Genomic DNA, 17,511 nt, shown 5'->3' on the forward strand with positions numbered 1-17,511 from the left:
TTAAATAGGGTTTCGGAACAGTGTCTGACTTCACAGTCATGAATATAGAGTAGGGCAGGGGAATGAGTCAACAAGTTGTTGTTGCAAATCTGTATTGAGGTCGGTTGATGTGGAAGGATCAGCGACCCAGTTCCTGGAGTTTGACGATGGATTTGGAAAGAACGATGGTGCTGCGGTCAACGAACAACTGCCTGGTGTGTGTTACTGTTGTCAAGTCATTCAGTGCAGGGTGAAGAGCCAGTGAGATCACATCCGTTCCTAATGTGTTGTGGCCGTAGGCAAATTGAAGTGGTTCCAGGTCATTACTGATGCAGTTAATTTGATTCATAACCCAACTCTTGAAGCACTTCATCGCAAGGCATATGGACACCACCAGTCAGTCATAATGCCTTACAGCGCTGGAGAACAAGGTGCTGTCTGTATGGAGTTTGTATGTTCTCCCCGTGACCGGCGTGGATTTTCTCCAAGATCTTTGGTTTCCTCCCACACTCCAAAGACGTGCAGGTATGAAGGTAAATTGGCTTGGTAAATTTGTAAGTTGTCCCTAGTCTGTAGGATAGTGTTAATGCGCAGGGATTTGCAGACCACGGACCCGGTGGGCCGAAAGGCCTGTTTCCATGCTGTATCTCTAAACTCAACTAAAAAACTAAGCTAAACTTGCTCTTCCTGGGCTTCAATATTACAGATATCCTTTGAAAGCAGGCAGGGACCCAAGACTATAGTAGTGAGAGGTTGAAGATATCTGCAAAAATCCCACCAGAATCCTACAGATTTTGAGAATGTAGTTAGGTACACATCAGGTCGGATGATGTTGGGCAGGTTTGGACTTTATTGTTTGGGACAGAGACCAAGTGATGACCTTAGAGGTGTACAAAATAATGAAGTGCATGGATAAGATGAATGCACAGTGTTTTTCACAGGAAACGGAATGAAGTAATTACATTTTGCTCCATTAGAAATGAAAGGCCGATAGCGTTAAACACAATGCTGTTCTTGCTGAATAAATTGATTAGGTACAGCAAATGAGGGGAAAAAGTGTAAAGCTTTTAAAAAAGCACAGTAAATTTTAGATTTGTTGGAGAGTCAAAAGAGGAAGCTTTGACTCAAATTCTTGCAAGGGCACTTTTGCACACATTCCCACTTCTAAGTTTTCCCCAATACAGCCAGCAACTTCTGCATATTGTGTGAGGGTATCACCGAAAATCTCAAACAATGGATTTAAAATTCCATATTCTGCAAGAAAGTTGAAAAGCTAAAAAGAAAATGTATTTCCAGACTTGCAAGAATGAGCAGTGGAGATTTTTTAGATTTTATTCTAAAATCTTCCAAGAATTTTTGTGCGGTAACTAAAGCAGGATCTTAAGGATGCAATTAACATTCCAGGTTTTTTTTTTCATCTTTATTAGATGTAAAGTAAAAACTCTTTCTGGGACTAGAACAGCAGTGCTTGCACAAAACCACTCCAAATCTTAAGCTCAAAAGCAACAATGAGGTTATGGGAAGAGTAGAAATGCACCCAAAACAGAGTGCCACAAAAGAAACAAAAGCACATTAAAAAATAAAAAATAAAAAATTTACATTGATAATCCAAGGAACGTTATTTGGGAGAATTTTTTTTCCTATCATAAATTTATAAAGTTCAATTTAGTGATGGAACAAGCATTTGGTTGAGTAACACCCACCCCGAATGAACATCAAAATAAATACAGAAAATGTTTACTATACATACAAGCAAATGATATGGAAGTCACGCCAACAAAATAAAAGTTGTAGAAGTAGCCGAAACCTGCTGTTCCATCCCATTGCCTCTTGTGACATCTGCTGTTCCAGCCTAGCACCCCCAGGAGAGGAAGTAGAGTCATGGGTGTCTATTGTTGCTATTGTGTGACCTTAAAAAAAACACAGGGACACCGACACCCATCATTTTACTTTTTATCACACGCTTTACATTCATATCTTTTACAGCATGCCAAACCCTTTGGCATAGGTAATGGCCTTTAGTAGTCTCTCACTGAGCTTTTCCTTGTTGCAATACTCAGGGAGTAGGAGGACATTAAAACATGTGTGAGATGTCGGTAACCTGGAAGGGAAAAGTGAGACATCAAGTTTAGTAATAATGAAAAAACAATTTTCATAATAAAGAATCTTACAGTCATACCCTTTTAATTTTTTTGTCGTTAATTTGAGGATGAAAAAGAATAAATATTTGAGGTAGCTACCTGCAATCTCAATCTACTACCTGGTTTTGGCATTTATTCAGCACCGATATAAAGAACTTTCAAAATATTAACGAGGGTCAAAATCTCTCTATGGAAACCATATGGGCGTTATACAACTGGGTCAGGTAGATATTACTTTAAAATTTCATGTTAGCTACAGACAGAGAATGATCAACCTGCATTACTAATTAATGCAAACTTGCTATGGAACTCAAGATTTACATGTAGAAAAACCATTTCCATTGCAGTGACAGGAATCAGCAAGGCATTTGACAAGGTCTGGAAGGTTAGATCGCATGGGATCCAACGAGAGATGAGTCGACTGGAGAGACTATTGGCCTCATGAAAGGAAGCAAAGGGTGATGATGGAAAGTTGTTTTTCAGACTGGAGACCTGTGACTAGTGATGTGCCTCAGGGTTCGGGGCTGGGCCCATTGGTGTTTGTCATCTATATCAATGGATTTGGATGAGATCATATAAGGTACGATTAGTAAGTTTGCAGATGACACTAAAGAGGGCTTTATCGTAGACCATTACCTCTCAGAATCTGGTCCGTTCTTAGCGATGATCATCTTAAGTTTCCCAAGGCCACCAACCGGTGCTCGATCTGTGCCTGTTGTAAACTGCAGAAAGAGTCGTTTTTGCTCATCCGAAAATGCCTGGACTATTTCCCAGAATTCCCTGAAAAGGAATTAAAATTCATTGATTAGTACTGAATTCACTGCTTGGTGACACACAATGCTTCATTTCTTTCAGAAAGTTATTTATTTAATGCCTTCTAAACAGTTTCACCCCATGTACAACAGACCTTCATACATCACATTAGTGTAACTACTTGACAACAACCCCCACCCCATTTATTACATGCAAGTTAGCCATATTAAAGTGACAAGTTGATGTCTAGACTTCTTCACAGTAAATAAAGATATTATGAATTCCAACACTTGACTAGACCAACTCCACTTGGAAATTATAATGTTTTCTTCTGGAAATCATAAAACATCTGTAAGTTGGAGATGTCAATTGTGGTTCTTCAGAACTAAAATTACATTGCTCTCATTTGGTGAACAACCATTTGATATAGAAATACACAAAAAGAGGGACTAGATGGTTATAAAACCCATGCTGCCTTTCTTGCTATTAAAATAGACACTCCTTAGGATGGTCTACTACTCTAAACCATTGCAACATGGAAACCAGTTTCCATTTACATATCTTGAGCACAAAGCATAGGTTATGTAGTGGCCATTTGGCCTGTTTTGCATGTCATTGATGATGGCATGTGCCTTTAAATTTTAGACTGCCCGTTATATTGTGGGTGGGATTTATGACGTGTTTTTGGGCGTGTTTGGAGCTTAGATGCTTGCGCAGAAGTTTAGTTTTTAGATTAGTTTGGAGAGACGAAGGGGAAGGGAACAATCGTCCTGGACAGGCTAGATGCAGGAAGATTCTTCCCGATGTTGGGGAAGTCCAGAACAAGGGGTCGCAGTTTAAGGATAAGGGGGAAATCTTTTAGGACCGAGATGAGAAAAACATTTTTCACACAGACAGTGGTGAATCACTGGAATTCTCTGCCACAGAAGGTAGTTGAGGCCAGTTCATTGGCTATATTTAAGAGGGAGTTAGATGCGGCCCTTGTGGCTAAAGGTATCAGGGGGTCTGGAGAGAAGGTAGGTACAGGATACTGAGTTGGATGATCAGCCATGATCATATTGAATGGCGGTGCAGGCTCGAAGGGCCGATTGGCCTACTTCTGCACCTGTTTTCTATGTTTCTATGCGGGATCATGCCAGTGTTATGGAGACACAAGGAGTTTTCTAATGTCTAAAGTAATAAGTTGGAGTTCGAAGAAGATTGTAGTAACGAGTCGGAAGAAATTTGGATGTATCTCACTGTTTTCTATCAACAATAAAGCATTTAGTCATCAAAATTTGAAGCCATATCTGAGAAGAAGCTCTGAAGGTCTCTGTGAGTGAGCTTGCATACGTTTAGAAGACACCCCCTTCAACCATTCTCATCCAAATAGCGGCTAGGGTGCTAATTACCTGAAAGATATGAAAATCTGCCGCTACAGGTGCTGCTATTGATTTGAACAAATTTATATTTTTGACGAGTTACCCAATTAGCTTCACTTGCCTCGGATGCTTGGATTTTTTTTTACCCCTTCCAGTATTAACCAATTCTCATTTGAAAGCACAAGAATAGCATCTTTGCCCACTACTCCGAGCGAATTCCAAATTCCACCTACTTATAGTGTAAAGTTCTCCCTTCCATTGTTTCTGGTTCTTTGTTAAATCATATCAAGTGTATAATTTAGTGAAAAATCCAAATTAAAATTTCTCCACAAGTGCTTCCTTAACATTATAGTAAACCATAGGGGGAAAAAAAATATTTTAATTGCACAACAGTTCAGATGAGATCTTTAATGCTTAATTTCTAAATACACAAAATCCTAATCAATTTAGCAACACGAGATGTCAGATAAAAAGGCACAATAAAATTTCAAACCAACTGCCACATCATAATAGAATCAGTGATCAGTTATTCTTTTCATACAGAAAAACAAGAAACAAAATAATTTTTTTGCTAAAAGTAATGTAGAACAGTATTCCAAGTGTGAATTCCAAAACCCTAAAGCATATGAAAATCACATTTACTCTATTTTGTTAATGTTCTGCATTGATTAACTTATTATCATACTTGTCATACAAATATTAAAATACTGCTATAACAAGCTTTTCTTTGAGGACATGATTCTAAAAATTGTACTAGTTTTAAATTAATACTCTTCAATCATTTGGGGATATGGGCTTCATTGTAAAGGTCAATACCTATTCTCCATTCCCAATTACCCTTGATGATACCCACACTGTGGAGGCTTACTCAAAATTGCCACTGGAGAGGAAGGTAAATGATTGTAATTAGGATTGCAATACTTGCAATGAAGATGGCTTTGCAAGTAATCTTGGAGATGGCGGAGCTTCCATGACATTGGTGTCCTCGAGCGCCTGGACAGTTGAAGTTGTACATTTGTGAGTTGCTGCCAAAGAAACCTTTACGTTGCTGCTACACCTCTTAGCAGATAGCAGATAATGATGCCACTGCGTGCCGATGAAAAATGTGAAGATTTAAGTTGGTACAGTGTCCTCCATAATGTTTGGGGCAAAGACCCATCATTTATATATTTGCCTCTGTACCCCACAATTCGAGATTTGTAATAGAAAAATCCAACGTGGCTAAAGTGCACATTGTCACTGAGGGAGGATCTTATAGAAACTTACAAAATTCTTAAGGGGTTGGACAGGCTAGATGCAGGAAGATTATTCCCGATGTTGGGGAAGTCCAGAACAAGGGGTCACAGTTTAAGGATAAGGGGGAAGTCTTTTAGGACTGAGATGAGAAAATCATTTATTTACACAGAGAGTGGTGAATCTGTGGAATTCTCTGCCACAGAAGGTAGTTGAGGCCAGTTCATTGGCTATATTTAAGATGTGGCCCTTGTGGCTAAAGGGATCAGGGGGTATGGAGAGAAGGCAGGTACAGGATACTGAGTTGGATGATCAGCCATGATCATATTGAATGGCGGTGCAGGCTCAAATGGCCTACTCCTGCACCTATTTTCTATATTTCTATGTCACATTTTAATAATGGCCATTTTTATACATTTTGGTTTCACCATGTAGAAATTACAGCTGTGTTTATACAAAGTCCCCCCCATTTCAGGGCACCATAATGTTTGGGACACAGCAGTGTCATGTAAATGAAAGTAGTCATGTTTAGTATTTTGTTGCATATCCTTTGCATGCAATGACTGCTTGAAGTCTGCAATTCATGGACATTTGCTTCTCTGGTGATGCTCTTGCCAGGCCTGAATTGCAGCCATCTTTAGCTTATGCTCGTTTTGGGGGCTAGTCCCCTTCAGTTTTCTCTTCAGCATATAAAAGGCAAGCTCAATTGGGTTCAGATCGGGTGATTGACTTGGCCACACAAGAATTGACCTTTTTTAGCTTTGAAAAACGCTTTAGCAGTATGTTTGGGATCATTGTCTTGCTGTAGAATAAACCATCGGCCAATGAGTTTTGAGGCATTTGTTTGAACTTGTAGCAGGTAGGATGTGTCTATACACTTCAGAATTCATTATGCTACTGCCATCAGCAGTTGTATCATCAATGAAGATAAGTCAGCCAGTACCTTCAGCAGCCATATATTCCGAGCCCATACCACTCCCACCACCGTGTTTCACTGATGAGGTGGTATGCTTTGGATCTTGGGCAGTTCCTTCTCTCCTCCATACTTTGCTCATGCCATCAACTCTGATATAAATTAATTTTTGTCTCATCTGTCCACAAGACCTTTTTTCAGAACTGTGGTTGCTCTTTTAAGTACTTCTTGGCAAACTGTAACCTGGCCATCCTATTTTTGCGGCTATACAGTGGTTTGCATCATGCAGTGTAGCCTCTGTATTTCTGTTCATGAAGTCTTCTGTGGACAGTGGTCATTGACAATTCCACACCTGACTCCTGAAGTGTGTTTCTGATCTGTCAGACAGGTGTTTGGGGATTTTTTAAATTATAGAGAGAATTCTTCTGTCATCAGCTGTGGATGTCTTCCTTGGCCTGCCAGTCCCTTTGCGATTAGTGAGCTCACCAGTGCTCTCTTTCTTCTTGATGGTGTTCCAAACAGTCGATTTTGGTTGATGTCTTTATTTTTATCTCAGTCTCATAATGGCTCCTTTGACTTTCATTGGCACAACTTTGGTCCTCATGTTGATAAACAGCAATAAAGGTTTCCAAAGGTGTGGAAAGACTGGAGGAAAGACTACGTGCTGAGAGCAATCTTATACCTGAATTAAGGTGGCAATTAAACACATTTGAGCAATTACAAATGCCAGTGAAGCCATGCGTCCCAAACATTACTGTGCCCTAAAATGTGGGTAACTAAGAAAAACACTACTGTAATTGTTACATGATGAAACATGGCATTTAATAAAATCTGACAATATGCACTTTAACCACGTGTATTTTTTTCTCTTACAAATCTCAGATTGTGGAGTACAGGCAAATAAATAAATTTTCTTTGTCCTATAATCTTTGCCCCAAACATTATGGAGGGCACTGTAGATGGAGTGTCAAACACTCTGGCTTCTTTGTGATTAATAATTGAGTTGACTGTTAGGAACATATCTGTACAGACAAGCAGATAGCATTCAAATCACACCATGACTTTGAATCTTGTAGATTGTGAATAAACATGGGGAAATCACTTACCACGGAGCACCCAGGCTTTAACGTGCTCTTGAAGTAACACTTTTTCATCAATATGACTCTTGGGACATTTATATTGAGGCTTTAGTGTTTGGCCTTTAGCATCATTTACACAGATTCTCCTTTGCCAGAAATGGTATTTGAGTACGTTTACCAGCCCTTATCTGAACATACCCTACATCTTCCTGCACCCTGGCATGACTGCTTAATTACTAAGGGTGTGACAAGTGGAATAATCAGTAAATACTCCACTTCTAATATTATGAAGGAAAGATCAAGGAGAGTAAGACGAGATGGACAGGATTTTGTCATGTATTAATTAAATCAATGTGAATCTGTGGAAAACATTGCACTTGCTGTAATCGCACTTAGTATAAAAGTGATTGAAGCTGGTGAAAGTTACTGATTACAGAACCATGATATTGTTGCATGGCTGTTTGGTGAACAATGAGGCAAAATACTCAATCTTAACCAATGCATCTAAACAAAAGGATAAGTCGGTGAAAAAAATTGGGAGAATCAAAAATAAAACGTATAGCTCTATGCTAAAATACATCACCTACAATGTTGCTTTTAGACATTATTGCCAACTTAGAAATTGAAGTAAACTTAATACCATACCTTACAATACGAGAATTCTTGGAATATCCACCATCGTACTCTGTAGTATCTTCTAGTGCTTGAAAATCTAGGTTCTAAATTTGAGAGATCTTTCTTTATCAACTTTAATAATTTTAAAGTTCATGGTCTCTAATTATAAAGTTTAGTACATAGGTTTTTAATACTAATTTACCGGACTTCCACAGACTAGTAGCTCAATCTCTTCTGGTCGGAATAAATACTTGAGCGGTGACTCATTGGTTACCATATGGAAACCTCTTCGAAAGGCTTTAAACTGCTTTTCTACTGATTTGTTGAGAATATACTCTGTATAAAGTTCAACAAATTCCTGTTTGGAACAAAATAACATCACATTAGAGCTTAGTACCATATCAGCGGTGGGAAACACGATCAATGTATCTATAATTTAATATCACACAAAAAAAATGGACAATTATTAATTCACGTTTCAGTCTTCCATAATATAAATGTCTGCCACTGACTAGCTCTACCAGTTCAAGAGTTTCTTTGCGTTCTCCCACAATTTTTCTCCTATTCACGAGTTCCTCCCCATAACTTTCATAATATTCACTTACCAAATGTATTTCCAACTACCGATACTTCTCCTGTGCAATACACTTTTGCCACAACGTTCTTACATTTAGGGTGAATGGTGTTCTGCGGTAGAACCACAAAACTGGACTGGGCCGCTGGACCTTGAGCAGATGAAATTTATTTGGATCTCGAGATATGGATCGTCTCAATAGGCGATACTCAATGGCAAGTTCTCAATTTGTACCATTCCAAGTCCACGGCCAAAAAAAAACAAAAAAAAAAAAACATTTTACACTGATATTTTGTGACAGCTCAATTATGGAGGGAAAAAAAAAATCACATCCTTCAAACCTCAATTTCTTCTTCTCTAGCTCTTGGCCCCTCTCCATTGCCACTTGTCTTGCATTGGTCTTTTATTTTCTGTGCCTCATTACCTACCCCCCCCCCCCCCCCCCCCCCGCCCATGTCATCCTTGTAGGTAAATGTCCTATACTCGTGGGAGAACTTGAGTGCAAGGACCAGTTTGACTAGAGCTCCCTCAATTTATTCAGGTCGTTTTTCATTTATTTTTAAAGAGACAAACAAAAAGAAAGCCATTTTGCATTAGCTTAGAGACAAGAAAAAGGAAAGACTATGCAGTCCTGCAGCAATCTATATTACTAAAAGTCTGTTCTTGACCAGTTTTGGCCATCTGTGCTGCGATTTCCGAGAGAACGCCGCCACCTACAGCCGTCATTTTTGGCCACCTTGCTCAGAGCCCCCCTCCGCCGTATGTGTGCCGAGGATTTTTCCCGTCGATGAAAAATGACAGAGATATTAATGATTTTACAAAATTCCCCATTCTCTCTGCTGCCCCTGCTGGCGGCAGGGGGAGGGACTATAAAACCAGGAAGTGGTGTGCTCCAATCAGTCTCTTCAAGATGGAGGAAGGCAGAGGGTCACGTTTCTCTGAGCTGTGAATAACACTGAACACATGTCTACTCAAATGTAAGTGTCCTTAGTGGTTCTAAAACGCTTGCAGAATGTGTCTATTGGTTCTAAAATGTTTGCAAAAAGTGTTTATTGGTTCTAAAATGTTTGCAAAAAGTGTCTCTTTTGGTTCTACAATGCTTGCAGAATGTGTCTTTTTTGGTTCTAAAATGTTTTTTAAATTCTCCCCCCCTCCTCTCCTCTCCTCCCCCCCTCCTCACCTCTCCTCCCCCCCTCCTCACCTCTCCTCCCCCCCTCCTCACCTCCCCTCCCCCCCTCCTCACATCTCCTCCCCCCCTCCTCTCCTCTCCCCCCCTCTCCTCTCCACCCTCCCCCCTCTTTTTCTCCCCCACCATTCCTCCTCTAAACCCCCTCCCCTCCACACACCCCTACCCCCTTCCCTCCACCCTCCCCACACCCTCTTTTCCCCCCCCCTCTCCTCTCTCTCTCTCCCCTCCATCCCCTCCCCCACCCTCCCCTAAACCCCATCCCCTCCACACCCCCTACCCTCTACCCTACCTCCCCCTCCCTGCTCCCCCTCCCCTCTCAGCACCCCCTCACTCTCCTCCCCCACCTTTCCCCCTCACCCACCCTCCCTCTTCTCCTCCTCTCCACCCCTCTCCTTCTTGCCCCTCTCTCTGTGTCTGTCTCTCTCTCTGTCTCTGCCCCTTCTCTCTCTGCCCTCACTCTCTACCCCCGCCCCACCCCCTCTCTAGATGTGACTGCAAGTTGGGGGCTATGCGTCAGTAGATAGGGTGTGTATGGGGTAAAAGGAGCAAATTAATAATATTAATATAATATCAAGGGGGGTAATTAGCGTGAGTGCGGGGTGGGGGGTTAGTTAGTGTGTGTGACGCTGCATGCCGCCTCCCCCCCCCCCCCCCCACAACCACACGTTGGGGGAACAGACCCAATGGGTCTGCACTTGGTCTAGTAAGATGATAAAATCTTAAGTATCACTTGGGAAGTTTAAAAAAAGTTAAAAACTAGATTGTTGTACAGCAACCACCATCATGTGTTCTGTTATATGTGTACTAGCACCTTTGTAAAAAAAAGCACTATATCTAATTATTGAAGCAAGTTTTTTTTTAAAGGAGGTCTGTGCCCACTATTTTGTAGTTACATCTGGACAAAGTTATGTGGCCATCCATATGTCAATGAAAAAATGCCAGTACTCCAATTTAGGTTATTTTAAATCCAAACTTTGGAATTATCATGACTTTACCTTTCTGTTTTCATTTGTCACCGGAATCTGATTTCCATTTTCCTTTAATTCACACATCACTGGAGTTCCAAACAAGTCAGTTTGTGATATTTGGAAAGTGATCATCATGTCATCCTCGACACAGCCATCATATTCAAGAAGTTCTTTCAAACTTTGAAACAAGACCTGAGGGAGCATAAATAATGCACATGCATTTGAGTTTCAGGAAACTTATCACTGATAAAATATTACTTTAATGAGTTGATGTATTTCGTATGGTTAATAATTGATCTTGGATTTTATAATTTTACGCAAAACAATGCTGAACGCCGCAACATTGCATGCAAAGTGCTCACCACTCTTAATTTGGAGTTGTTTTATTCAACTGCCTGATATATATTTGGTTAGTTCAAATGAGTAGAAGGCCAATTACAGAAAGGGAAACATTAGGCATTAATTTCAATTTCAAATTTCAATAACTTCACTTTGCAACTTTCATGATTACCCAAAACAACTCCCACGCCTACAGGCAAATGGATTAAAATATCAACTAGTAGAAACTTGCTCATGCAGATGGATGGAAAACTGCTCTGGAACTTAATTAACAAGTTGCAATATAATAAATTATTTAAGTAGAGAAAGCTGATAATTCTTGTACGTTACCGGGTGAGAGTCTTCCAGGTCACGCAACGTTCCCTTTTTGCCCAGCAATTTTCTGTAAACGACCATAGGAAAATGCACATCCAGTATACAGTTGTTGTAAATAGCCAGGCCAAGAACTATACCAATTAGAGTAAACTGTCCCTCGGTCTCAAATGAGGAGGTGTTGAACCAGAACAATTTTGAAGACTCATCATATGTGAACATTCCTGTGAAGGGAGGGAGGTGTAGGAGAGGGGAAGAGGAGCAGAGAAAAAAAAAAGCAAAAATCTTTAACATCTCAAAAAAAGTTACAAATCGTGCATGTTGAAAAATGCTCTGGGTGCTACAAGGTCGGCTGCAGGTGGCACCCCGGCCGGGGCATGGAGGCTGTACGATGGACGGGTGAGGCAAGGGCCGATGGTTCGTGGCTCAATGTTTCCGGTTCGAGGCATAGGTGGAATGGGCCGCTGGAGGCCCTGCAGCAACTCGGGGGCTGAACAGAATTGGGCACCGCTCCAAGTGGCCGAGTGCATGGATCGGTTGTGGCCTGCTGCGGCAGAGTGGTGGTGACTGCATGGTAGGCTGCTCTGGAAGGTTAAACTGCATGGGATCCAAGGAGAGATAGGTGAATGGATAGCAAATTGTCTCCATGGAAGGAAGCAGAGGGTGATGGTGGAAGGTTGCTTCTCAGACTGGAGGCCTGTAACTAGACGTGTGCCTCAGGGTTCAGTGCTGGGCCCGTTATGTTTTTCCTCTACATCAATGATTTGGATGAGAACATGGGCAAGATTTGGAAGTTTGCTGATGATACAAAAGTGAGTTCTCTGCCTCAGGCCTACGCTGCAATGCCGCCAGACAACGGGGTTTTATGGGCCAGCTAACTACATCTATAACCACTTGGGACTTGAATCATGAAAAAGTGCCAAAACATGGCGACTCTTGTATACTGTCTCAGTGTACTATTCCTATACACTTGCACTTAACTAAGATTGTGCTGATGTATACTTTTTAATAATACTTTTACTGCATAAAAGGAATTTCACACTACTTCGGTACATATGACACTAAAGTACCATTGAACCACTGAGTTGTACAAGACGCTGGTCTGGGCATGATCACCATGTTATAGGAAAGATGTTGTTAAGCTGCAAAGGGTGCTACAAAGATTTACAATGATGCTGCCAGGACCCGAAGGTCTGAGCTATAGGGAGAGGTTGAGCAGGTTAGGACTTCATTAACTAAGAGTATGCAGTCCGAATTAAAGATTTTCTAGTCTACTGGAGGCATGCTGCATCACTTCAAGCTAACACGAGTAGCTCCGCAAATGCCTGCAGCTGCAGCCAGTATACAAAAATTGGAGCACTATAAAACCCAAATCCATACCAATGTCAGGGTTGAAGATTTCTTCCACAACAAGCTGAAAAAACTCTTTGGAAACGCCTCCTTCATCCACACCTTGTTCACCTTCAAATTCTACATAGAGCTGTTTCTTCAGATCTGCAGGGTTTTCCATGGCAATCATCTCCAGCTATTACAAACAGTTTAAATGTTGAAGGATTATTAATTTAATCAATAACACACTCAAATTTAAACACACTCACTTCAAAATACTTCAGACTTGAACACAATCTATCCGCGTTTTGGAAGAACGCATTTGAGATCCTTGCTTTGCATAATAAAATACTTATTTCAGTTTCAACACTGAACCAGGCCTCAATTGTTGTTTCAGTGCAAATTACAAGGCAAAATAGTTGCATTAACATTCTGGTCACAATTAAAGAAAAGGCTTCCAAGTATGAAATGGAAATATAAGAGTTTCAGTGGAATAAAACCAATTGTAGTACATTTGAAGTTAATTCATTCTCCATCTTTTGAATTTCCGATAAACTGTGGTTTTTATGCTGTTAATATTTACCCTGGCTGCAGTGTCTGCTGCCATTTAGAATTTAGTTGAAAATTGAGAAAATAAATTAAAGTTGGTGAAAATAAGAATCTTAAAATCTACTCGGAGATCAAAATAGACAGATAGTATGTTTGCTCGAACATAGTGCTGTTACCTTTGCTTAGTTTGTAAATTTCACTCACTGATAGCAGATGGTACCTTTAAAATGTTAACTATTCTCCCATGGACAGAAAATTGGGTCCATGTCAAGAACCATTCACCAATTTCATTCTTCCAGTGCTCATCATAATTTAAATATTATAAAATATTATAATTTTTTTAATTCTGCATTTTGTAACAATTTCATATTATAGCAGATAAAATGTTTGCCTCCTACAACAAAATCCACACTTCAGTATATCGAGATGCAGCAACTAAATATCATACGAGTTATTTTATACTGTGCTCCTGGAATGCAGGCAACCCAAAATGGGATGGTTGTTTACCATAATGAACCAATTGTGCTGTGTGGGATGAATGATAGCTTCCCTTTTCTTAAAGATATTAATGATATAGCTGACATTCTCAGGCAGATAACTTTCATCCATAAATTCTGCACCTTCACCTATTAATTTAGTTTTATTTAATCATAATGGAGTTTGAGTCCATGACTTTAGGCAGCTACTCCATGAGTCTATTTATGTCAATAGCATTTAAATTAGAACATATTTGAATGTAAAATCATGCAAATTCATTAATTGAAAAGCAAAAAAACTACAGCTTAGAAATCTGAAATTTAAAAAAAACATGCAGGAAATGTCATGTCTGGCAGCAGTGGAGATATAAACTCTCGTTAAATGCAGGATATTTAGCAAAACATATTTTTGGTCTCCACAAGTATTTCAAAGCATGTCTTGTGGTTAGTTTAGTTTAGAGATACAGCACGGAAACAGGCCCTTCACCACCACCCAGCGATCCCCGCACATTAACAGTATCCTACACACACTAGGACCAATTTGCATTTATACCAAGCAAATTAACGTACAAACTTGTACGTCTTTGGAGTGTGGGAGGAAACCGAATGTCTCCCTTGCGGTCGCTGGGAGAACGTACAAACTCCATACAGACAACACCTGTAGTTGGGATCGAACCTAGGTCTCTGGCACTGCAAGCTCTGTAAGACATCAACTCTACCGCTGAGCAACAGTGCCGCCCTTAGTTACTGCCCTTCCAAAATCACTTCAATTCTATTTTCCTTTGTTCAGGCCATACAGTACATGCAGGTCAAAGACCAAACTTATCAGAATTCAATAGTTTAAAATCAGCAGGAATCTTTTACTCAGAATTATTAGGCAGTTGCTGCACAGTCTACATGCAGATTCTAGCACTAAATAATCTCTACACCACTGCATCATATTTCAGGGTGCTCAAAGAGTTACATAATGCAATAAATCTCTTTCTGTTAAAGATTTAACAAAGGTAGTCAAAAGATTAGTTTTTAATATTTTTTGCCAAAAATCAAATTGTTTTCCCTCATTCCTGGTTTTGGCACAGTGCTTGACTAGTATTAATACATAACTGCATCTATTTTTGCATATGCTGCATGACCTGCTTCCAGCATTTCTCCCCCCCCCCCCCCCCACCCACACACATAAGTCCAGCACCTTCAATTTTTAAAATTTTAATACAATGTTGCCTTTCTCCTTCATTTTGAATGTGCAAATAACCCTTCTTATTGGCCACCAACTTCACTCTGCCATCATTCGCCACTTAAAAAGTTCTGATTCATTTATACATTCATTTTGGCTTCTCAGACATGGTGTATAATCCAAGTTATGAAAAGAACACAAAAATATACATAGTGAGACAAGGGACAAAATCACATTTAACATGTATTTATATAATGCCTCTGATATCCCAAGGTAATCTTCAAGAAAGCTATCAAACAAAATTCAACAAGGCACACACAGAGCAACGTCAGAGATGACGAAACACAAGGCTAAAGTTTTAAGAAGACAAATAAAAATAAAATTAAGGTAGAGAAAGAATTATGGGGTAAATTCTAGAACTTGAAAACATCAACTGACACAAACATAATCGTGGTGTGTCTAAAATCTCTACAGAAGTATCAAACATTTACAACTTCCACATATACGAATAGTGGACTAGCCATTAGTTTCAACCTCAAATACGTTTAATCATCCCACAGCTAATATCAGTACCCAAGACAATACTAGTCTAAATATTAGAAAAGACAACATACAGTTTGCTTCAGGAAGAGGCACGAGTAGATTCCCAAATACATTCCCACAGAACACACTGATTTGTAAGATCTTATAACCAGCAAAATTCACCTACCTTAGGCACACAAAGCACAACCATCATGTCATTTGTAACATTGGGTGATTAATATCTAGGATGCTCAAATACTGAGCCAGAATTATGAATTCATTTCTAATATTAATTTTCATGGGAAGTGGATCACCTGCTTCTTCCAAAAGCCATGCTGTGGTACACTATTTTGATGTTGGCACCTCCCCTGTACACCTAATGAGCCGAGACAAGTCTCAGCAGGACGTTAAGCCTAAGGGGGGTATCACCGCCATAAAAAGTCAAAAAAGGGAACCACGTGCATTACTAAACAATTACCATCAAAATCATTCACAGCAATTTTGAACCAAGGTCCCAAGTGATGTGCCAAATTTCAAAGTATTTAGACAATTTGTTCTGCTGCAAATTATTGTTAAATGTGCCTTTGCACATGTATGTACACAAATACATGACTCATTGAAAAATTAAGTTTCTTTAAAAAAAAAGTGGACTGGGTAAAGGAGGTTACAATTAGCATATTTGTGACGATGAAAATTGTGAGCAAGTTAATCAGCTGCATGTGCATTAGTCCAGCTAGAACACATCCATCTGTATCCTTTCCAGAGACTGAAAGGTAGATAGGAAATGCAATGTATAGAGTGAAAGCCTTCCATGTGGGACTGAAACAGAAGCCTGCTAAATTCAGCACTTCATTCAGAATAGAACTGTTGCTCTTTGTTAAGATTTACTTGTATTGGGACAATAGAGTTAGACTCCCAGTTCCCTCCATATTTGTTTTTAGTAAATATCGGTGATCTAAATATTAGAAGGTCATCAGGCAGCTTGCTATACTCTGTGTATAAATTTATGAGAGGAATAGATCGGCACACTGTTTCTTGCCCAGGGAAACAAGAACCAGAAGACATGGGTTTAAGGTGATGGGGTAAGATTTAACAGGAATCTGAGGGGTAACCATTTCACAAAGGATTGTGGATGTAAGGCACGAGGTGCCAGAGGAGGCAGGACTATTGTAACGTTTAAGCAGCATTTAAACAGATACATGTATAGAACATGTTTAGAGGGATATGGGCCAAATGCAGGACAGTGCAAGAATGGGAGATGCTGGTCGGTGGCCAAAGGGCCTGTTCCCACATTGTATGACTATCATTCAGAGATTGGCAGGAGAGGACTCTGAATTCAGTGAAAGCGCAAACAAATCCCATTCACTCATTTCATCTCCCAGGCATGCATCCAAATTTAATTTTAGTAATCTATCTTGAAAGGCTAGGCAGCTGAAGTTACATGCATGACTATTCAGTCAGCATCTCCGAGGCCATAACCTCTATCACCATCATCACCAGGAACATGGGAGCACTACTGGTTTCAGGTTGCTCACCACGTTTTATATTATCCTAACTTGGAAATATATCATCAGTCCTTCACTGCCAAATCAAAATCCTGGAACACTTTTTCCAACAGTATCGTTCCCCAAACACATTCCCCAAGAGAGACTGCAGTCTGCAATGTGGCAGCTATACACCACCTTCAAGGGAAATTAGGAATAGACAATTTATGCTGGTGGTGCCTGCAATACTCAAACACTGAAAATAAAAAAAACATCAAGATTTAACTGTATACAGTCAAACGGAGGTCACAAATTAGTATCAACTTGAATTTGACACAGCAAGGCTAAGAGTCTTTCATTACCACGCTAGATACATGAGGCAGGTCAGAAAAGGAATGTCTTGTTCTAAATTGGAAAATTAAGTTATTGGTTCCCTTGCCTTTTACAGCAAACCATAACACGCATTAATTAGCAAGAGATCAAAGACTTCCAAACACATTGCAATTTAACTGTTTCCACAG

General features: G+C 39.9%; 1 protein-coding gene across 3 annotated transcripts in view; it reads right to left on the bottom strand.

The window, feature by feature from the left end:
* Positions 1 to 1,377: 1,377 nt before the first annotated feature.
* ube3a (ubiquitin protein ligase E3A) overlaps positions 1,378 to 17,511 on the bottom strand; it is a 54,485-nt gene continuing 38,351 nt past the window's right edge. Inside the window, exons 5-11 of one of the 3 annotated variants that reach the window (XM_033023249.1) lie at positions 12,837 to 12,981; positions 11,475 to 11,680; positions 10,833 to 10,997; positions 8,277 to 8,432; positions 8,105 to 8,178; positions 2,757 to 2,900; positions 1,378 to 2,080 (exon numbers count right to left, since the gene is read on the bottom strand). In XM_033023249.1, the coding sequence (XP_032879140.1) occupies positions 1,960 to 2,080; positions 2,757 to 2,900; positions 8,105 to 8,178; positions 8,277 to 8,432; positions 10,833 to 10,997; positions 11,475 to 11,680; positions 12,837 to 12,981 (1,011 nt within the window). In that variant the 3' untranslated portion in view covers positions 1,378 to 1,959. Of the gene's footprint in view, positions 2,081 to 2,756; positions 2,901 to 8,104; positions 8,194 to 8,276; positions 8,433 to 10,832; positions 10,998 to 11,474; positions 11,681 to 12,836; positions 12,982 to 17,511 lie in introns of those variants that run through there. The other 2 variants (XM_033023250.1, XM_033023251.1) reach the window with 2 other exon arrangements.

This window comes from Amblyraja radiata, chromosome 6, assembly GCF_010909765.2.
Source record: "Amblyraja radiata isolate CabotCenter1 chromosome 6, sAmbRad1.1.pri, whole genome shotgun sequence".
Taxonomy (NCBI): Eukaryota; Metazoa; Chordata; class Chondrichthyes; order Rajiformes; family Rajidae; genus Amblyraja; species Amblyraja radiata.